This window comes from Bactrocera latifrons, unplaced genomic scaffold (assembly GCF_001853355.1).
Source record: "Bactrocera latifrons isolate USDA-ARS-PBARC rearing strain unplaced genomic scaffold, ASM185335v1 scaffold_90, whole genome shotgun sequence".
NCBI classification, from domain to species: Eukaryota; Metazoa; Arthropoda; class Insecta; order Diptera; family Tephritidae; genus Bactrocera; species Bactrocera latifrons.
Window position 1 is genome coordinate 485,908 of NW_017537601.1, and position 14,401 is coordinate 500,308.

At 38.4% G+C, this 14,401-nt stretch overlaps 5 protein-coding genes across 6 annotated transcripts in view; 2 read left to right on the top strand and 3 right to left on the bottom strand.

The window, feature by feature from the left end:
* Positions 1-354: 354 nt before the first annotated feature.
* LOC108977488 (tRNA:m(4)X modification enzyme TRM13 homolog) lies at positions 355-1,831 on the bottom strand. Of its 2 annotated transcripts, none has more exons than XM_018947192.1 (2): positions 502-1,831; positions 355-439 (listed from the first exon to the last, which is right to left on the bottom strand). In XM_018947192.1, the coding sequence occupies exon 1, from the start codon at positions 1,814-1,816 to the stop codon at positions 506-508; it is 1,311 nt and encodes a 436-aa protein (XP_018802737.1). In that variant the 5' UTR covers positions 1,817-1,831; the 3' UTR covers positions 355-439; positions 502-505. The 2 variants fall into 2 exon arrangements, with proteins under 2 accessions (XP_018802737.1, XP_018802738.1); XM_018947193.1 differs by having other exon boundaries at positions 359-439; positions 506-1,831.
* Positions 1,832-2,211: 380 nt separating this feature from the next.
* On the top strand, positions 2,212-3,260 carry LOC108977491 (electron transfer flavoprotein subunit beta). The gene is made up of 2 exons (XM_018947197.1): positions 2,212-2,303; positions 2,484-3,260. The coding sequence occupies exons 1-2, from the start codon at positions 2,253-2,255 to the stop codon at positions 3,192-3,194; spliced, it is 762 nt and encodes a 253-aa protein (XP_018802742.1). The 5' UTR covers positions 2,212-2,252; the 3' UTR covers positions 3,195-3,260.
* A 368-nt stretch (positions 3,261-3,628) lies between these two features.
* LOC108977495 (caspase) lies at positions 3,629-5,356 on the bottom strand. Its single transcript, XM_018947202.1, has one exon. It carries the CDS (start codon positions 5,099-5,101, stop codon positions 4,115-4,117), a length of 987 nt encoding a protein of 328 aa, XP_018802747.1. The 5' UTR covers positions 5,102-5,356; the 3' UTR covers positions 3,629-4,114.
* Positions 5,357-7,229: 1,873 nt separating this feature from the next.
* Positions 7,230-8,815, bottom strand: LOC108977499 (estrogen sulfotransferase). Its single transcript, XM_018947205.1, has 3 exons — positions 8,297-8,815; positions 8,123-8,237; positions 7,230-8,048 (listed from the first exon to the last, which is right to left on the bottom strand). The coding sequence occupies exons 1-3, from the start codon at positions 8,629-8,631 to the stop codon at positions 7,509-7,511; spliced, it is 990 nt and encodes a 329-aa protein (XP_018802750.1). The 5' UTR covers positions 8,632-8,815; the 3' UTR covers positions 7,230-7,508.
* Positions 8,816-12,528: 3,713 nt separating this feature from the next.
* The window catches only part of LOC108977512, a 7,327-nt gene continuing 5,454 nt past the window's right edge, over positions 12,529-14,401 (top strand). The window contains exons 1-2 of the mRNA XM_018947226.1: positions 12,529-13,704; positions 13,779-13,927. Coding sequence (XP_018802771.1) covers positions 12,859-13,704; positions 13,779-13,927 — 995 coding nt within the window. The 5' untranslated portion in view covers positions 12,529-12,858. The remainder of the gene's footprint in view (positions 13,705-13,778; positions 13,928-14,401) is intronic.

Genomic DNA, 14,401 nt, shown 5'->3' on the forward strand with positions numbered 1-14,401 from the left:
ATTAATTGCAAGCTCTTAGCGAGTAGTTGACCGCAAATGAGCTATTTCCAAGCGGAAATCACATTTTCAATGGTTTAAGAAAAAAAATCAAATCAAACTCTAAAAATAAATAAATATACGGAATTTACAAAACAAAAAAACTAAATAAAACCAATTAATATTAAATAAAGTACAATTCTAACTACACATATGAACGTATACAAATAAAAAACGTTTGGGAGTGTGCAAAAGTACCTTAAGAAATGTTGCTCGAATTCCAATTTTGATTGAAGGAAAGTATTGCATACATTTAGGCATTACACAAAAAGTGCTAGCGTTAGTTGTTCACTTATTTACACACAATTTTTTCTATATATATATTTTTTTTATATATTATATTAATTTTCTAAATATTAAAACAGCATACTACAAATATTTAGGAGTATAGTGACTTGAGGCGCTGTAAAGAAAAAAAGTTGCTTATTAAAATGAAAGAAAAGAAATTTTAATAAATGAATATACCAACTTAGTTTTTTCTGGCTAGCAGACAAACATTTTCCAGTGTCACATCACGCGTCACATAGTATTTAAGCTCTGCTTCATAGCCATGTTCTCTCAAATATTGCAGACGTCCATAGTCAAGTATGCGTTTGCACATGTCACCAATGCGCTCACGCTCAGACAAACACAGTCGCTGCATCTTACTGGCATCGATAACTTCCACGGGAGTTTGTGCTTGCTCCTCAAGCGCGCGTCTACGTTCCCGGCTCATACCGGTACCACATATTGCCCAACTAGCCATTTTGCTAATCACTGCAAAATCTCGGCACGTTAACCCGTTCGCTTGCAGGAAGCTTTTACCCACATACGCTTGCCAATCGCAGCGGTGATGACAACATAGTGCTATGAGTATATAGTCTGTTTTTGGTGTTTTTTTATTTGAGTCCTCAGTTGCAGGTTGGGTAATGCAACGCAAAGTCAAATCGGTAGCAGCGCCACATAAATGCTTTGATACGGCTACGCAACGCTTCGAGCGATGTAACAGCTCCAGTCTGCTCATACGAAAATCAGCAATATCTGCACGTATACGATGCACCAATGTTCGGTCTTCGATCTTATTGTCTTTTTTGTGACGCAGCGACATACGGTCAACAAGCACTACTTGAGAATCAGGTATTGTTTCTAGCAGTTGTGCTAGATAAAAAGTCAACTGACCCTTACCAGCACCAAACTCTATGTAACTTGTGCTTTGTTGTAGTTGTTGATCGTTATCAAGTATTCCCAGTAGCGCCGCTGCCTGCAACAAATGCTTTCGCGCTTCCGGGCCATATGTGATGTTAGCCAGTTCTGCGTCCAATAACTTATGACTACATTCAAGTGACGTTATTTTGTTTTCAACAAATTTTGTATATAGCTTTTTAATACGTGTTACAATGCCGTAGAATTCTTCATCGGGTAACTCATTTATTCTTAACTTGGTATAATCCGGTGCATCGCTATCAACTTCACCAGCATTTATGCCCTTATCAATATAAGCCGGTGTATCACCTTTGTCGCGTGCATTACATATTTTAAGATGTTTTTGTAGTTTATTCTTAAATACAGTATGTTTTGAGTCCAATGGACATGGTATCCGAGTGTTATTTGCGCTTGCTACATCTTGTTCAGGTGATGCTTGAGGAACTGCGGGTTGATGTTCTCCACAATATTTTTCTCCTGTTTTTACTGTCATTTTACAAAACCGTTTCTTACGATGCACCCAATGCGCGCAATTTGTTGTATTTTCAGCGGCATTTTCTTCAGTTTTAGCCTTTTTTGCCTCCACTTCGGAACCCATCACTTTTCTTGTATTTCTTATATTTTACAAAACAACGTGTCAGCTGTTAATTGTTGGTACAGAGTGATCAATGCAAATGAAAATTAAACCTGTGTTACAGTGTTCGGTAAATAACCGAACCAACCACGGCAGCTGATTAACTTATATAAAATACAACAATCAATTTATTTTTATTTTGTTATCAAACATGAATTGATAAAGCATTTTTAAATCTATAATGATGCAAAATATGTACTTCTACTATTTTTCTGTATTTCTATAATGATGCAAAATATGTATTTCTTCGGCTGGCAATATCGCTGATCGCTCAACCTTTGGACCTGTCATTTATTGCAGGGTGCATATTCTAATTTTGGAAGACCAATGTGGAAAAGTTTGGTGATAGTAAATTAATTCATTAAAGTGCCTTTTAAATTTGTGGAAATAACATTCAAAAATGTCTCGTGTCCTTGTTGGAGTAAAGCGTGTGGTCGACTATGCCGTAAAGGTAATTGAAATGTTGTAGGATATAAACTAAAAACGATTTGTTTGCGCTTGGAGCTTATCAATTCTACTTTACGCTTATCAACCTAACTTTTGCGTAATCAAAAACACGGCAGCCGATCGCAAATTTATTATGCCAAATAATTGAACTTAAAAATATACATATGTATATATATTTTTACAGGTACGTGTTAAGCCTGACAAAACTGGTGTGGTCACCGAGGGAGTGAAACACTCAATGAACCCTTTCGATGAAATCGCTGTAGAAGAGGCTATTAAACTAAAAGAAAAGAAGATCGCCTCAGAAATCATCGCTGTTTCAGTGGGTCCAACACAATCTCAGGAAGTGATACGTACTGCTTTAGCAATGGGCGCTGATCGTGGAGTACATGTTGAGGTTTCGGGCAAGGACTACGATTTATTGCAACCAATTCATGTTTCTAAGATTTTGGCTAAGTTGGCCTTAGACGAGAAAGCGGACTTGATAATCGTGGGTAAACAAGCCATTGACGATGACAGCAATCAGACAGCACAAATGACCGCTGCCGTTCTCGATTGGCCTCAGGGTACTTTTTGCAACAAAATCGAAAAAACCGATGCTGGCTTGAACATTACACGCGAAATCGATGGTGGTTTGGAAACAATAAAGACAAAGATTCCAGCTGTATTGAGCGCTGATTTACGTCTAAATACACCACGCTATGCAACATTGCCAAACATAATGAAAGCCAAAAAGAAGCCATTAAAGAAAGTTACACCAAAGGATTTGGGTGTTGATACCACACCGCGCATTGAAGTTGTCTCCGTTGAGGAGCCACCTGTGCGCCAAGCTGGTGCTTTGGTGCCAGATGTGGATGCCCTTGTTGGTAAATTGAAGGAAGGTGGACACATCTAAACATATTGGTGTTAATTCAATGAAATTTAAAAAAGTGCATTTATAAAATTTAACTGATATTTTGTTCTTTTACCCCTTTTTATTTACTTTACCCTATTAAAAATCGTAGAAAATTTAAACAATAATTTACTTTGTGTATATAAATAATTAGTATTGTATAATTAATTGGAAGTAGAAAATAAATTACGTGTATATTTTTGTATTGCGAATTGGAGCAGCTAACTAAGCGGTTTGATTGTTCATAAAATTCGTGATTTTTACTATTCACACAGTAGATACTTGTATTCTGCGTTTTGTTCAAATTTGGCGTCCACGACTTATTTAATTCAATATCATTGTCATCTAATTAGTTATGTTGAAATGACGGAATGCTGTATCTTCCCCATAAAAGGCAACTATTCGAGGTCAGGGTCGTTACAAAAACATTTAAGGAATTATAAATTTGTATAAATTGTCTTTATTTATATTGGATCAATTACAAATGGCAGTATATACTATAAATATACACAGACTTTGTACATAGCGCCCAAAGGATCTTGTTAAATTTAAAAGTGGCTCCTTTTTTGAAAAGTACAAAAAACTATATTATATATCGATTAATTCTTAAAAATTAGTTGTTTGCAACAAATAGCATAATTTAAATGACATCAAAAAAAATTTGTCTACGAAACGGAGTATTATTGATAGAAATTGACATGTTTATATCTTAGCACACACATGCATACGAATGTGTTTAGTTATGATTTTTTTTATGTAGGTATATAGAATGCCGTATAATATCTAAAAATGCTCAGTAGATTACGCTTAATTCGTTGCTGATATTAAGCAAGTAAGTCTTATACTAGAATTTGAAGTTTGCACAAAACGATTTGTGATTTCACTTGTTCATTAATACATAAAGCATCTGTAAAATAACATGCTTATCGCAAAGCCCCCTTTTCGCCGAAACGTAAAATGCGAGTTAACATTGTGGTAATGCATGGTATCTGTTTCTGTTGATGCATTTCTGGATTATCCGGGGTGCACGACTCAAAATCGACCGCAACCCGTTGACACACAAAAGTCAACAATGTTAGTATATCCAAACGTTTACCATTGGCTGCCAACTCGGCGCAAAGTGATTGCATAAACCAAGAGCCGCGTGTTGTATTGCGCCATGAGTAAAATCCCGGTATGGTCGAGTAGGCAATCAAGAAATCGGCATGCAAAGGAATTTTGTAACTCATTGACGTCTCACCATCTGTTTCCGTACGATTGATACGTTTCATTGTGACACCAGGATCAAGTCGATCACCTTGGCAAGCTTGGATGAAGAAGAGTTTGGGTTTGCCACCCAAGCTGGGGCAATGTTGTGGTGTAAAGTATGACCAAATTTGATCTAATTTGTATTGCGCATCCTTTGCGTATATATAACCAAGTTCGCCGTGCGAAAGTATCGCAACCAAAATGCAATCATTATCCCGGTGATCTTGTTGGGAAGCCCACTCTATATGCTGTTTCAACTGTTTGAGGCTGCAATCTTTAAACACTTTCACATCAAAATCCAGTTGTTTAAGCACTCGTGCTAAATTTTCACAATCCACATTAGTGCCTGCACGCGACTTTAATGTTGGTACTTCGAAATTTTCATGATTAAATATCAACGCCATTCCACGATTTTTGTGTCGCATATTATATTCAGCTGCATGGCGATCGGCTACCATATTCGCTGTGTAACTATGATAGCTACTGCCAAAGCCATTTGCAAGTTGGCCTATTGCACCACCACCAAACGTACCACCGCTGCTACTAGCACCAGTATAGTATCCACCTGAACTACTATTTGAAGAACCGGACGCTGAATTTAGCGAACCGAAGGCGTCTATTAAGTCGTTTGTTCGACCAACTTGATCCTCTGACACGCTCATTGTTGTTTGTAATTTTGTTATTGTTCGTAAAATTTGTAGAAGTTTCAAAAAAAAAAGCTGTTGGAACCCTTTAAGGAGATGACTCACTATATTTCTATGTATATACGTACACTTTGTTTTAATTTGAAACGAAATATTAATAAAACTTCACGTCCGCTCGTTTACGTTGCTTGTTGTATTTTGATGCTTTTTGTGTGCGCGTTCTTTTATTCAAACGCTTGCATCTTTCTTTTGTTTGCAATTTTAATGCAGTTGTCAAATAGCGATAAGCAGGGTTGTATTTGTGCTTCAAGTGAATTGATGTTGTATCGAAATCATAATATTCGGTAGGATAAACCGAATTTTTGCTATTCGACTATACATGTGAGTTACATAAATATGTCTATATTGTGATATGAGAATTTTTTATTAGTTTAACTGTTTTATAAAAATAATAAAAAGAGCCCTTATTTTACAAATTTGCTAATATTTCCATTTTACCGTAACAAAATAAGCGAATCGTTAACCGAAGTCGAAAAATTTATTTCTAAACTTGTTTATATTAATTTAATTGTTTTATAAAAATAAACATTATTATTGTTTTGCACGAATTAACCTTACTAATTATTCCTTAAATATTCGCTGTCGAATTCTTTGCGCTCAAGAATAATACAAACGAGGGGGTTTTATGTGCCCCAGAGGAGTAAATTCAGGCAGAAAGTGTGTAAAGTCATGTCAGTGTCCAACTAGAGTTTATCGATGGAACTGTATAGATTTCTATGTTTTTAATTTTGATAAGAATTTATTGCCGCAAGCCTTTTAAAAACATTATACATTATTAACAGATAGGCTTTAACTGATAAATTGATTGATATTGTAGTATGGTTATTAAAAGAAACCCCCGAAAATAATTCACAACTATTTATACTATCGCAACATGCTGCAAAGAGCATATAAGCATTGTTGAAAAATTAAAATTTTAGAAACTTTATAGAAGGAAGAAATGCTATCCTTATGAAACATAGTCAGTACCATTTTGGCGTACTCCACCGGGTAACTCATTCCACAAAAGAGATACCGAAACAAAATTTATGAAAAATCCTTTTTCTGAGGACATAAATATAGCTTTCTGAGGGTTTTATCGAAGATAGTGAAAGAGTGCCTAAAGTTCTTAGTGGATCTAACATCTTATTTCACGCTAAACCTACAATGGGTTGCAGGACATATTGATATTCCTGGTAACAGTGAAGCAGATGACACAATTAGATGCCGATAGAGGGGGAGTTACTATATATGTATGTCTCTGAGGAGTCAATCTCTAAATTGCTCAAAAGGCAGGCAAAAGTGGCAAGAATGAAATACGGGAAAGGTACGACAGAAGGTCTCTGATAGAAGTGCTAACAGGTCACTCTCTTATTGGCAGACATGCCATGCTGACTGGGAATACCAAACCACGACCATTGTAGAAACAGCCAATAGGTGGAAGAAAAAGAGACTGAAGATCGTCTTCTGTGCGAGTGCTTTCCATGGAAAAATGTTCACAACTCTCGGTGGAGGGTCCTCGACAATATCTCGGTAGTTGCACAAATAAAACTTTTTGTACTGACGAACTTCATCCGGGACACAGGTTTTTTTTGGGTAAAACCTTTTATGAAATTATACATTCTTCATTTTAATCCAATATCCTTTTGCAGAAGATTGATTCCACGCTCATTGCAGGAAAAAAATGTAAGATTCGCTCAACCCAAAAATTTTACATACAACGTAACAAGTAAGAAGTAGAAACAGAAGGTGCCAAATCTGGAGAACTGGAGTCACATCTATAGCACATCTCCTTCAAGCTGCTAGAGCTTTTGCGGAGCCATCAAACTTTTCTATTGATCATTTCTGGCTTCTTCTGTGTGAAGGTTTCACTCATTTTGTTCAGCTGAATACTTCAGAATTAATCGTCGGACATCGCCTTCAAAAGACCTTTCAGGACGTTTTGCATCCTCAATATCGAAATTGTCGGAACGAAATTTGCCAACTAAATTAGTTAGGCAATGGCGTTCGGTCAAAACATCTCCGCGCAGATCACATAATTCCTCCTTGCTTGAACTGCGTTTTTACCCTTTCGATGGCAAAACAGTCTTCGTAGGGCTTAAACAAAAAATATTACCAACAATTTACGAAAATTTATTACAAACAAGCCCTTCTATCAGCTGTTCAATTATAAAACGGTAAAGCGATTAAGTGTGAAGTTGGCTGCAAAGTAATTCAATAGACAGCTGTTGTCATCAAACGAAATTGCTTAATGAACGACCCAATATATATATAAATGATCTTATATCTAGGTCTCTATACTAGTGTAATGCAATCAAGATATTAACCTAATTATATTATAAAAAAAATATATAAAAACATGTTTTATCGATGTAATTCGAATGAACTACTCATATTCGAAAACAAGCCCACTTCCTGCGGAGTTCCGCTCGATCCATTCGTCGAAGCGTTTCGATAATTCCGCTGTTAAATAATTTCGCCAATCACCTATTTTGCCCTTTCGTATGAATTTACTTTCAACACCGCTTTTATCGATGTTATTGTTGCGACCATCGTCGACATTATTCAACAAGGGCTCTAAATTCACGGCAGGGTTCGCCTGCATTTTGTCAAATTTCAAATGCTCACAAATGCGCGCTAAGTCCTCAGCGGTGAGTTGATAGTTCACATTGAGAAATTTAGCACAACGACGTACGATTTGCGGTAGATCGTGTTTCATGTCTTCGTATTTCAAAAACAATATGTTCGGATCATTGTGACGCTGCCAGAAAGGTAAAACGTGATTCCAATATGAGCCCATTGGCGAGCGTTCATCCAGGAAAAGCTCAAGAAAGTCTTCGAAGGGACCTTTGAGGCCATGCACCAACTTGCAGTAGTGATAGAAAGAGACGCAGAGGTCTTTCGGATTGCGCGCGGTGTAAATAATCTAAGAAATATATAAAGTAACAATTATGTACACAAAATTATTGGGTTTAATTGAGTTCAAATCGGTTAAATTACTTTGGGTTTCACAGTATCGAAACCGCGCGGCAGCAAGTCCCACGTAAGATGTGAACGTCCAAAACGTGGACGTGGCATATTGCGCACAACATCAACGGTGTTGCCAATCGAGTTTCTACATAAGTTATGCCGTGTTAGTGAAAAATACCAGCGATAACCTTTGATACGACTTACGTCACCCACTCATGATGATCCTCACTGAAGAGCGCCGACAGCTCAATTAAGGGCGAACGCAACTGTTGCATCTGTTTGGCACCTTCGAAGTCCAGTTTATTGCCCAATAGCCAAATCATCTCCTGTGCCCAAGTGGAGCCCGTACGCGGATAAGAGATCAACCACACATCATCCTCGTAGATAGGTAGTTCGCGTATGGAATCCGCAATGCTCGTGAATTTACGCGGCACCACCACATGCCCGGGCAGCACCTCAACGAAACATTCCTTCTTGGGGAAGAGCGCATCAATGCGCGCGGCTATGTCTTTATCCAATTCTTTAAATGTCAGCTGCATTTTGCGTGTCGGTGGTCGCAAGTCTCAAGCCGGGCGGGCGATTGTTTCACATCCGTTTATGTCGAGGTCTCGCGAAAAACTGTTGCGCTTGTGGCACGTAGCGTCACTTCGAGGTGGTAGAAATTGCGTTGCTAACTTGCTGCCATGCGGCAGTTCAGTAGGTGGCAGGACGTGATGCATGCAGCTCAAGTATCACTTTATATGTGAAAATCCATGGAAGTGACAGTGAAAGCCAAAAACTATTTGCAAAGCATTTGCTTCGCGGCCGCAGCGTGTGGCTTTTTTTGATACGAATTTTCATAGAGTAGCTGAAGGCGACTGTATTTGGACTCATGACAAACCGGTTGAAATGCAAGCGACCATAAAATATATACAGGTGTATATTATAGTATATACCGTATGTATTCGTCTATACATGTAAGTTATCAACGGAAGCTTTGCACTCCTCCCACCGGTTGACGTAAAAAAAAACGGTACTTTTCGTAAAAAACGCACATTTAATTCATAGTTAGAGCTATCAAATGAATAGTCTGGTTGGCTTTCATAGCTAGCCGATTGAGTTAATTGTATAACTACAGCACAGCAAGCTCCAAACTGCGGCCGATCAAAGTAAAAAAAAAAACTGTAAAATGTTATTTTTAATAGGAGCCCCCCTCGAAAGGAAAGGCAATTTCCGGATGTAAATCTTTAATGATCTAGTTTCTCATCAATTTTATGAGTCAAATAAAATTAGTTTAGTTTAGGCAGCTTAGGTTGGTGTACGTAAGTAAATCTTTCAATTGCGTCTGGCAACATCAAGCCTAAAATGCCACAATGCCACAAAGCAAATCGGAAGAACACCTCCATTTATTCTAAACTCCAAGGACAGTTCGAATAAGAATTAGGAATATATCCCCTCTAAAGGTTCTATAAATAGATTAAACAAAGCTTTAAAAACGTTTTATTCCCTTTTTTGAAGTAATCGGCATAAAAACTGTACAAATTCATTTAGCTGGGTTTTTGTGAAATAACTCCGACAAAATAATAACAGCGGAAGTTTCATTAATGAAAATTTATTGTTTTTTCGAAAACGTTCATATTCAAGGTTCCTTCAGTGTTGAAATCGCTTTGGAGATTTTTATTTTGGGATTTGAGTCATGAATAATGATTGCATTGACAAGCTTAGTTCTCCAACTCGATTATTTTCAATCTATTAGTCATTGCTAGAAGAGATCAAATGCTTCCGTGCTTAGGTACAAACCATGTCTTTAAAAGGGGAAGAAAAGAGCTCATTTTGTGGCCATTTAGGGTCAGATTCACCAGTCAACGAAACCACTTTCATCAAAGTTGAAATGTAGTATTGAGAGATAACACAATACCGAAAAAGTATTCTTTATGTGGATATTAGACCAAACATAGCCTTTTCATGTGGTTGTGTCATAATTAAAAAGCAATTTCTTCGAAGGCTGATAGGATTTTTGAAAGCATTATTATAACATTATAGTTTTTCAAAAATGAAAAATATGAACCGTACATACTCTTATTTCATTGGTCGATATAATTTTTCGGTCAAACTTATATGGCGGTTACTATATATACATAAGTGAATAAAGTCGGATCTTCGAATTTTTTTTTTTCAAAAATACTGGCACTTGCCATAAAAGCTTGAGTGAAAAACATTATACAACAATGAAATAAAAGGTAAACCTAGATGCTCATATTTTTTTATTTTTTGGAACTTAAATAGTAAGGGCTGACCCATTTCGAAGTTGCCTACTTTTTTAAAGAAAAATACTGAAACTTTAAATCTAATGGGGAATGTTTAGTATAATTAGAAAGAACATTCTTTAGCTTTTATTTTTTCATATTATCTCTTTCAAATTTTGGCCGTTTCTACCATTTCGACTGGAAACTGGAAAATGACACGCGTTATGCGATTTGTGAGAAGTGGCGCCGTCTGGTTGAAATCAAATGTTGCCGAGATCACGAGCTTCAATTTCAGGCATCAAATTATGGTACGATAACGGTTGTTATTGACGGTTCTAACCGGTATCATTTTTAAAGAAATATGGACCGATGATTCTACCAGCCAACAAACCCTACCAACCCATTGCTTTTTCTGGATGAAATGGGAGCTCTTGAATGTCTTCAGCTTTTTGCTTGTTTGCATGCCTATTGAGCCACTAATGGGTCTCATCGTTGAACAAAACTTAGCTCGACAACGTCAGATCTTCTTGGAACTTTTCAAACTTTATCCCATAAAGCGAAGTGATGATGCCTTGCGATGTCGAGCGGCTTTAGTTCTTGTACAAGCTGTATTTTGTAGCTTTCAATTTAAGATCTCAACGTAAAATTTGTCCAAGTTGCTGCGAACCGCTCCGAATCGACTGTTAATGTGATCTTTTCGGTTGAATATTGTACGATAGTGAATGCTGGGTCTCAAGATGGGTCCTGCAGTTGCGAATTGTACGCGCAGTAGGCCGATTATGTTGACCATAATGTGAGCAAATCGCACGAAACGTGAATTTTCGTAATAAAGTAGAACGATTTGTAAACGTTGTCCAGGCGTAAGTCTTTTCATGACGAAGTGCCCATCAAAAATAACATGACAGTTTGATACGACAACACCGTGATCTGACAAAAAAGGCTGCTAATAAAGTACCTTTACTTTTATCGCTCGTAAATTTGGTTAGGTCCAATATCTAGCAGGGTGTTGACAAATTTAATGATAGTAGGGAAAAGCAGAAATAGAAATAGTTGGAGCCCGCTCTAGACCCCTTTAAATTGTCTCCACGATCTTATATTTAAAGCAAAGGCATGGGATGGGTACCCAGAATACTCTTTTTGTGCGTTAATCCAGCTTATGGGAGACTACAATATTCAAGAACTTTCAATCTAAAGCTTTGATCTTCTTAATGTATTTTTCGGAGAAGATAGAAGAGCGAATAGATATTATCATATTTTTTATGTCATACTTAAAACTATGTAAAATAACTCATAAATGTATTAATGTAAATATTTTGAGACTGAAAACGCTATACATATTTCTACTTTACCCTTTGGCTCCGTGTAGTTTCAAATTTTCAAACTCCCCCTCATATATAATAAACGCATGCAATCTGGAAGTCAGTCATGATGAGAAGTGAGTAACGCCGAAAATTTTGAGATTTTGATGATCACTTTTACAAAGATTTGAATTGTTTCATTTCCCATTTATACCCACAACAATTTGTATGTATGTATGTATATGCATATGTGCGTAGCCGAAAAATATTTAAGCGATATGCATAAATTCTTAATTTAAACGCTTCAGTTATAGGAAGAATACGAAAATTAAGAGTGTGGCCAAATCTGTAGCCCAAAATTGACTCAAAGACTTACCGAAAACTGCAAAATTCAAAGGTAAAAACAACATAAATATTTACATATCACAACAAAAGTGTGTGTGTGTGTGTGTGTAAGTGCAGGCTTGAGAAGTGCAAATTGCTAACCAGCGGTATTCTGAAAGAAAGTAGGTAAACCACTATCAAAACACACAATCTGAGCCACTTCAAGCGCTTGAGTAGTTGAGTAGTTGCGGCTCAGCGAAAATATATAGCGCTTACAACATTTGCACACACACACACAAACAACCGGATACACAGCGAAGTTGCGATGAAATGTTGCTCAATACGCTGCAGCAACACTGACGTGTACCACACTGAGCCGACGTTATGCCTCATGGCTTCTTAAGCCACAACTTGCAGTGTTCTCAGCGCTTTGTGTGTGTCAATCGTTCGTTGTGATTTCACTCAAGTTGCAGACGAGTCAACACTGCGCGGCGCGCTAAGGTGAGCGCTGAGACGACGAGCGGTGTTTTGAGTGCGGCTTGTGGACGATGGCGCAAGAAGTGATTCATATTTACCTGTTGCGCAGTGGAAAGAAAGTTCCTTAGAAAGTATAACGTCTTTAGGCGGTGCGAGCGCGTAGCAGTAGTTTTTCTTCTTGCCAAGCAAACGGACGCTTTCGCGCATACGCGGTGCTAACTACAATAAATAAATACATATACCTGCTAGCTTGTTGTTGCTTTTTATTAAGCGCTCTTTTGCTTTACAGCGTTGAGATTTTGGTGCTGCAAATATTTGTAATTGTTGCGCGCAACCGCATTCGAACGACTAAAGTCAGTGGCGTGTAGCGAATTCCATCAAAAGACAATTTAGACTTTACGCCGTGCGTGCGAATTGTGAAAGTTAAATTCGACAAATAATTATGTTGCTGCTGCGAAAGGCTGTCTTCCTGTTGGCGCTGCTTTGCGTCAACTTGTCCACCATTTACTCGGCGAATCAGCAGCAAGATGATTCGAATCCACTGCTCGACATGGCTTCCATGTTCATACAGGAGGCGTTGAACAGCCAAACGGGTAATGGTGGTGGTGGTGGTGGCGCCGGTGGCGGTGCTGGTCTTGCCGGTGTCGCCTCGCTTATTGGCACTTTCATGAATGCAAATGCAGGCGGTGGTGCGGCTGGTCAGGGCAAGGCGTCCGCAGCCGGCGCTATGCAAATACTCTCCGGTATCGGCAGTTTGTTGGCTAACGCGGGGCAAAATGGTGCAGGTCCAGGTAGTGGTGGTGGTTTCGATCCTGCCATCATCGGCAATGTGCTGGAAATGTTTACCAACAGCGATTCCGACGCAGATGCGGCAGGTGTTGGTGCACGTAGTAGTGGTGGCAGTGATGCCGGCATTGGTTTGGATTCCATAATGCAAATTGCTTCGGTCTTCATGAATGCCAACAGCGGTGGCAGTGGCAATGGCCAGCAGCAGCAGCATCAACATCATCAGCAGCGACGCTTCGCGCATGCGAATGTGAATATGCGCGAGAATGAAGTTGAGAACACGGGGGATAATGGTGGTTTAATGAGCCTGCTGCCGTTGGTCATGCAGGCTGTAAGCTCGTTTGCCGGTCCTGAGGGACAACAGACGCAAGAGAAGCACAAAGGTCACGCATGGGTGTTGCCGCCCTTCTTGGAGCACATACACGTCGTGTGGGATCACTTCTCGAACTCGGAACTTTCCGATGCACTCTACGAAAAGTCGGGTGTGAATAAGATATTGAAGGTAGAGTCATTGCGTTAATTGTTAAAATGTGGAGCTCTTTTTCAAACTCGCTTTATTTTTTTGTCATCCAATAGGGTTTCAAAGGACGCGACGGCAAGTTGGATTATGACAGACTCTTCGATTCGCTGAACAATCAATCGTTCCGCAGACGTTGGATCAAGTCGGCGACGCTCTATTTAGCCGATTGGGCGAGTTATTTGGCAAATCCGGAAGTCTATCTCAAGTAAGTGTTTCTTAATATGCCCAATTGCACACAAAAACTCATTACACCACCATTTGGACCACTTTGCTTTGCAAAACTGCAAGACATTCAGGTGTAATTACCAGAAATAACAGTTATCACTGCTGATTATTGAATAAGTAAACAAGTACGCACATTCCAGCTGAGCGCTTGCTTGTGAGCGCATTTCTAGTCTGAGTCTACAATTCGCTCATTCTCTTGACTTTGAGTATGAGCAAAAAGAAGAAAACATTACAAGAAGAACAAAAACACAGAGCGTTCCGCAAACACCTTTATTTTTATCATTCTAGTCACTTAAGTATTTACGGTTTTCTCCACACCGGTTTTCACACATTTTTTGGTCTCCTTGACTTTGGCGCGTAGTTTTGCGCTCACAAAGAGTTGCTGTCACTAAAGTGTTGACCCACTTTCTGTCATTCGGTTGTGACTTGTTTTTTTTTTTTTTTTTTTTTTTTT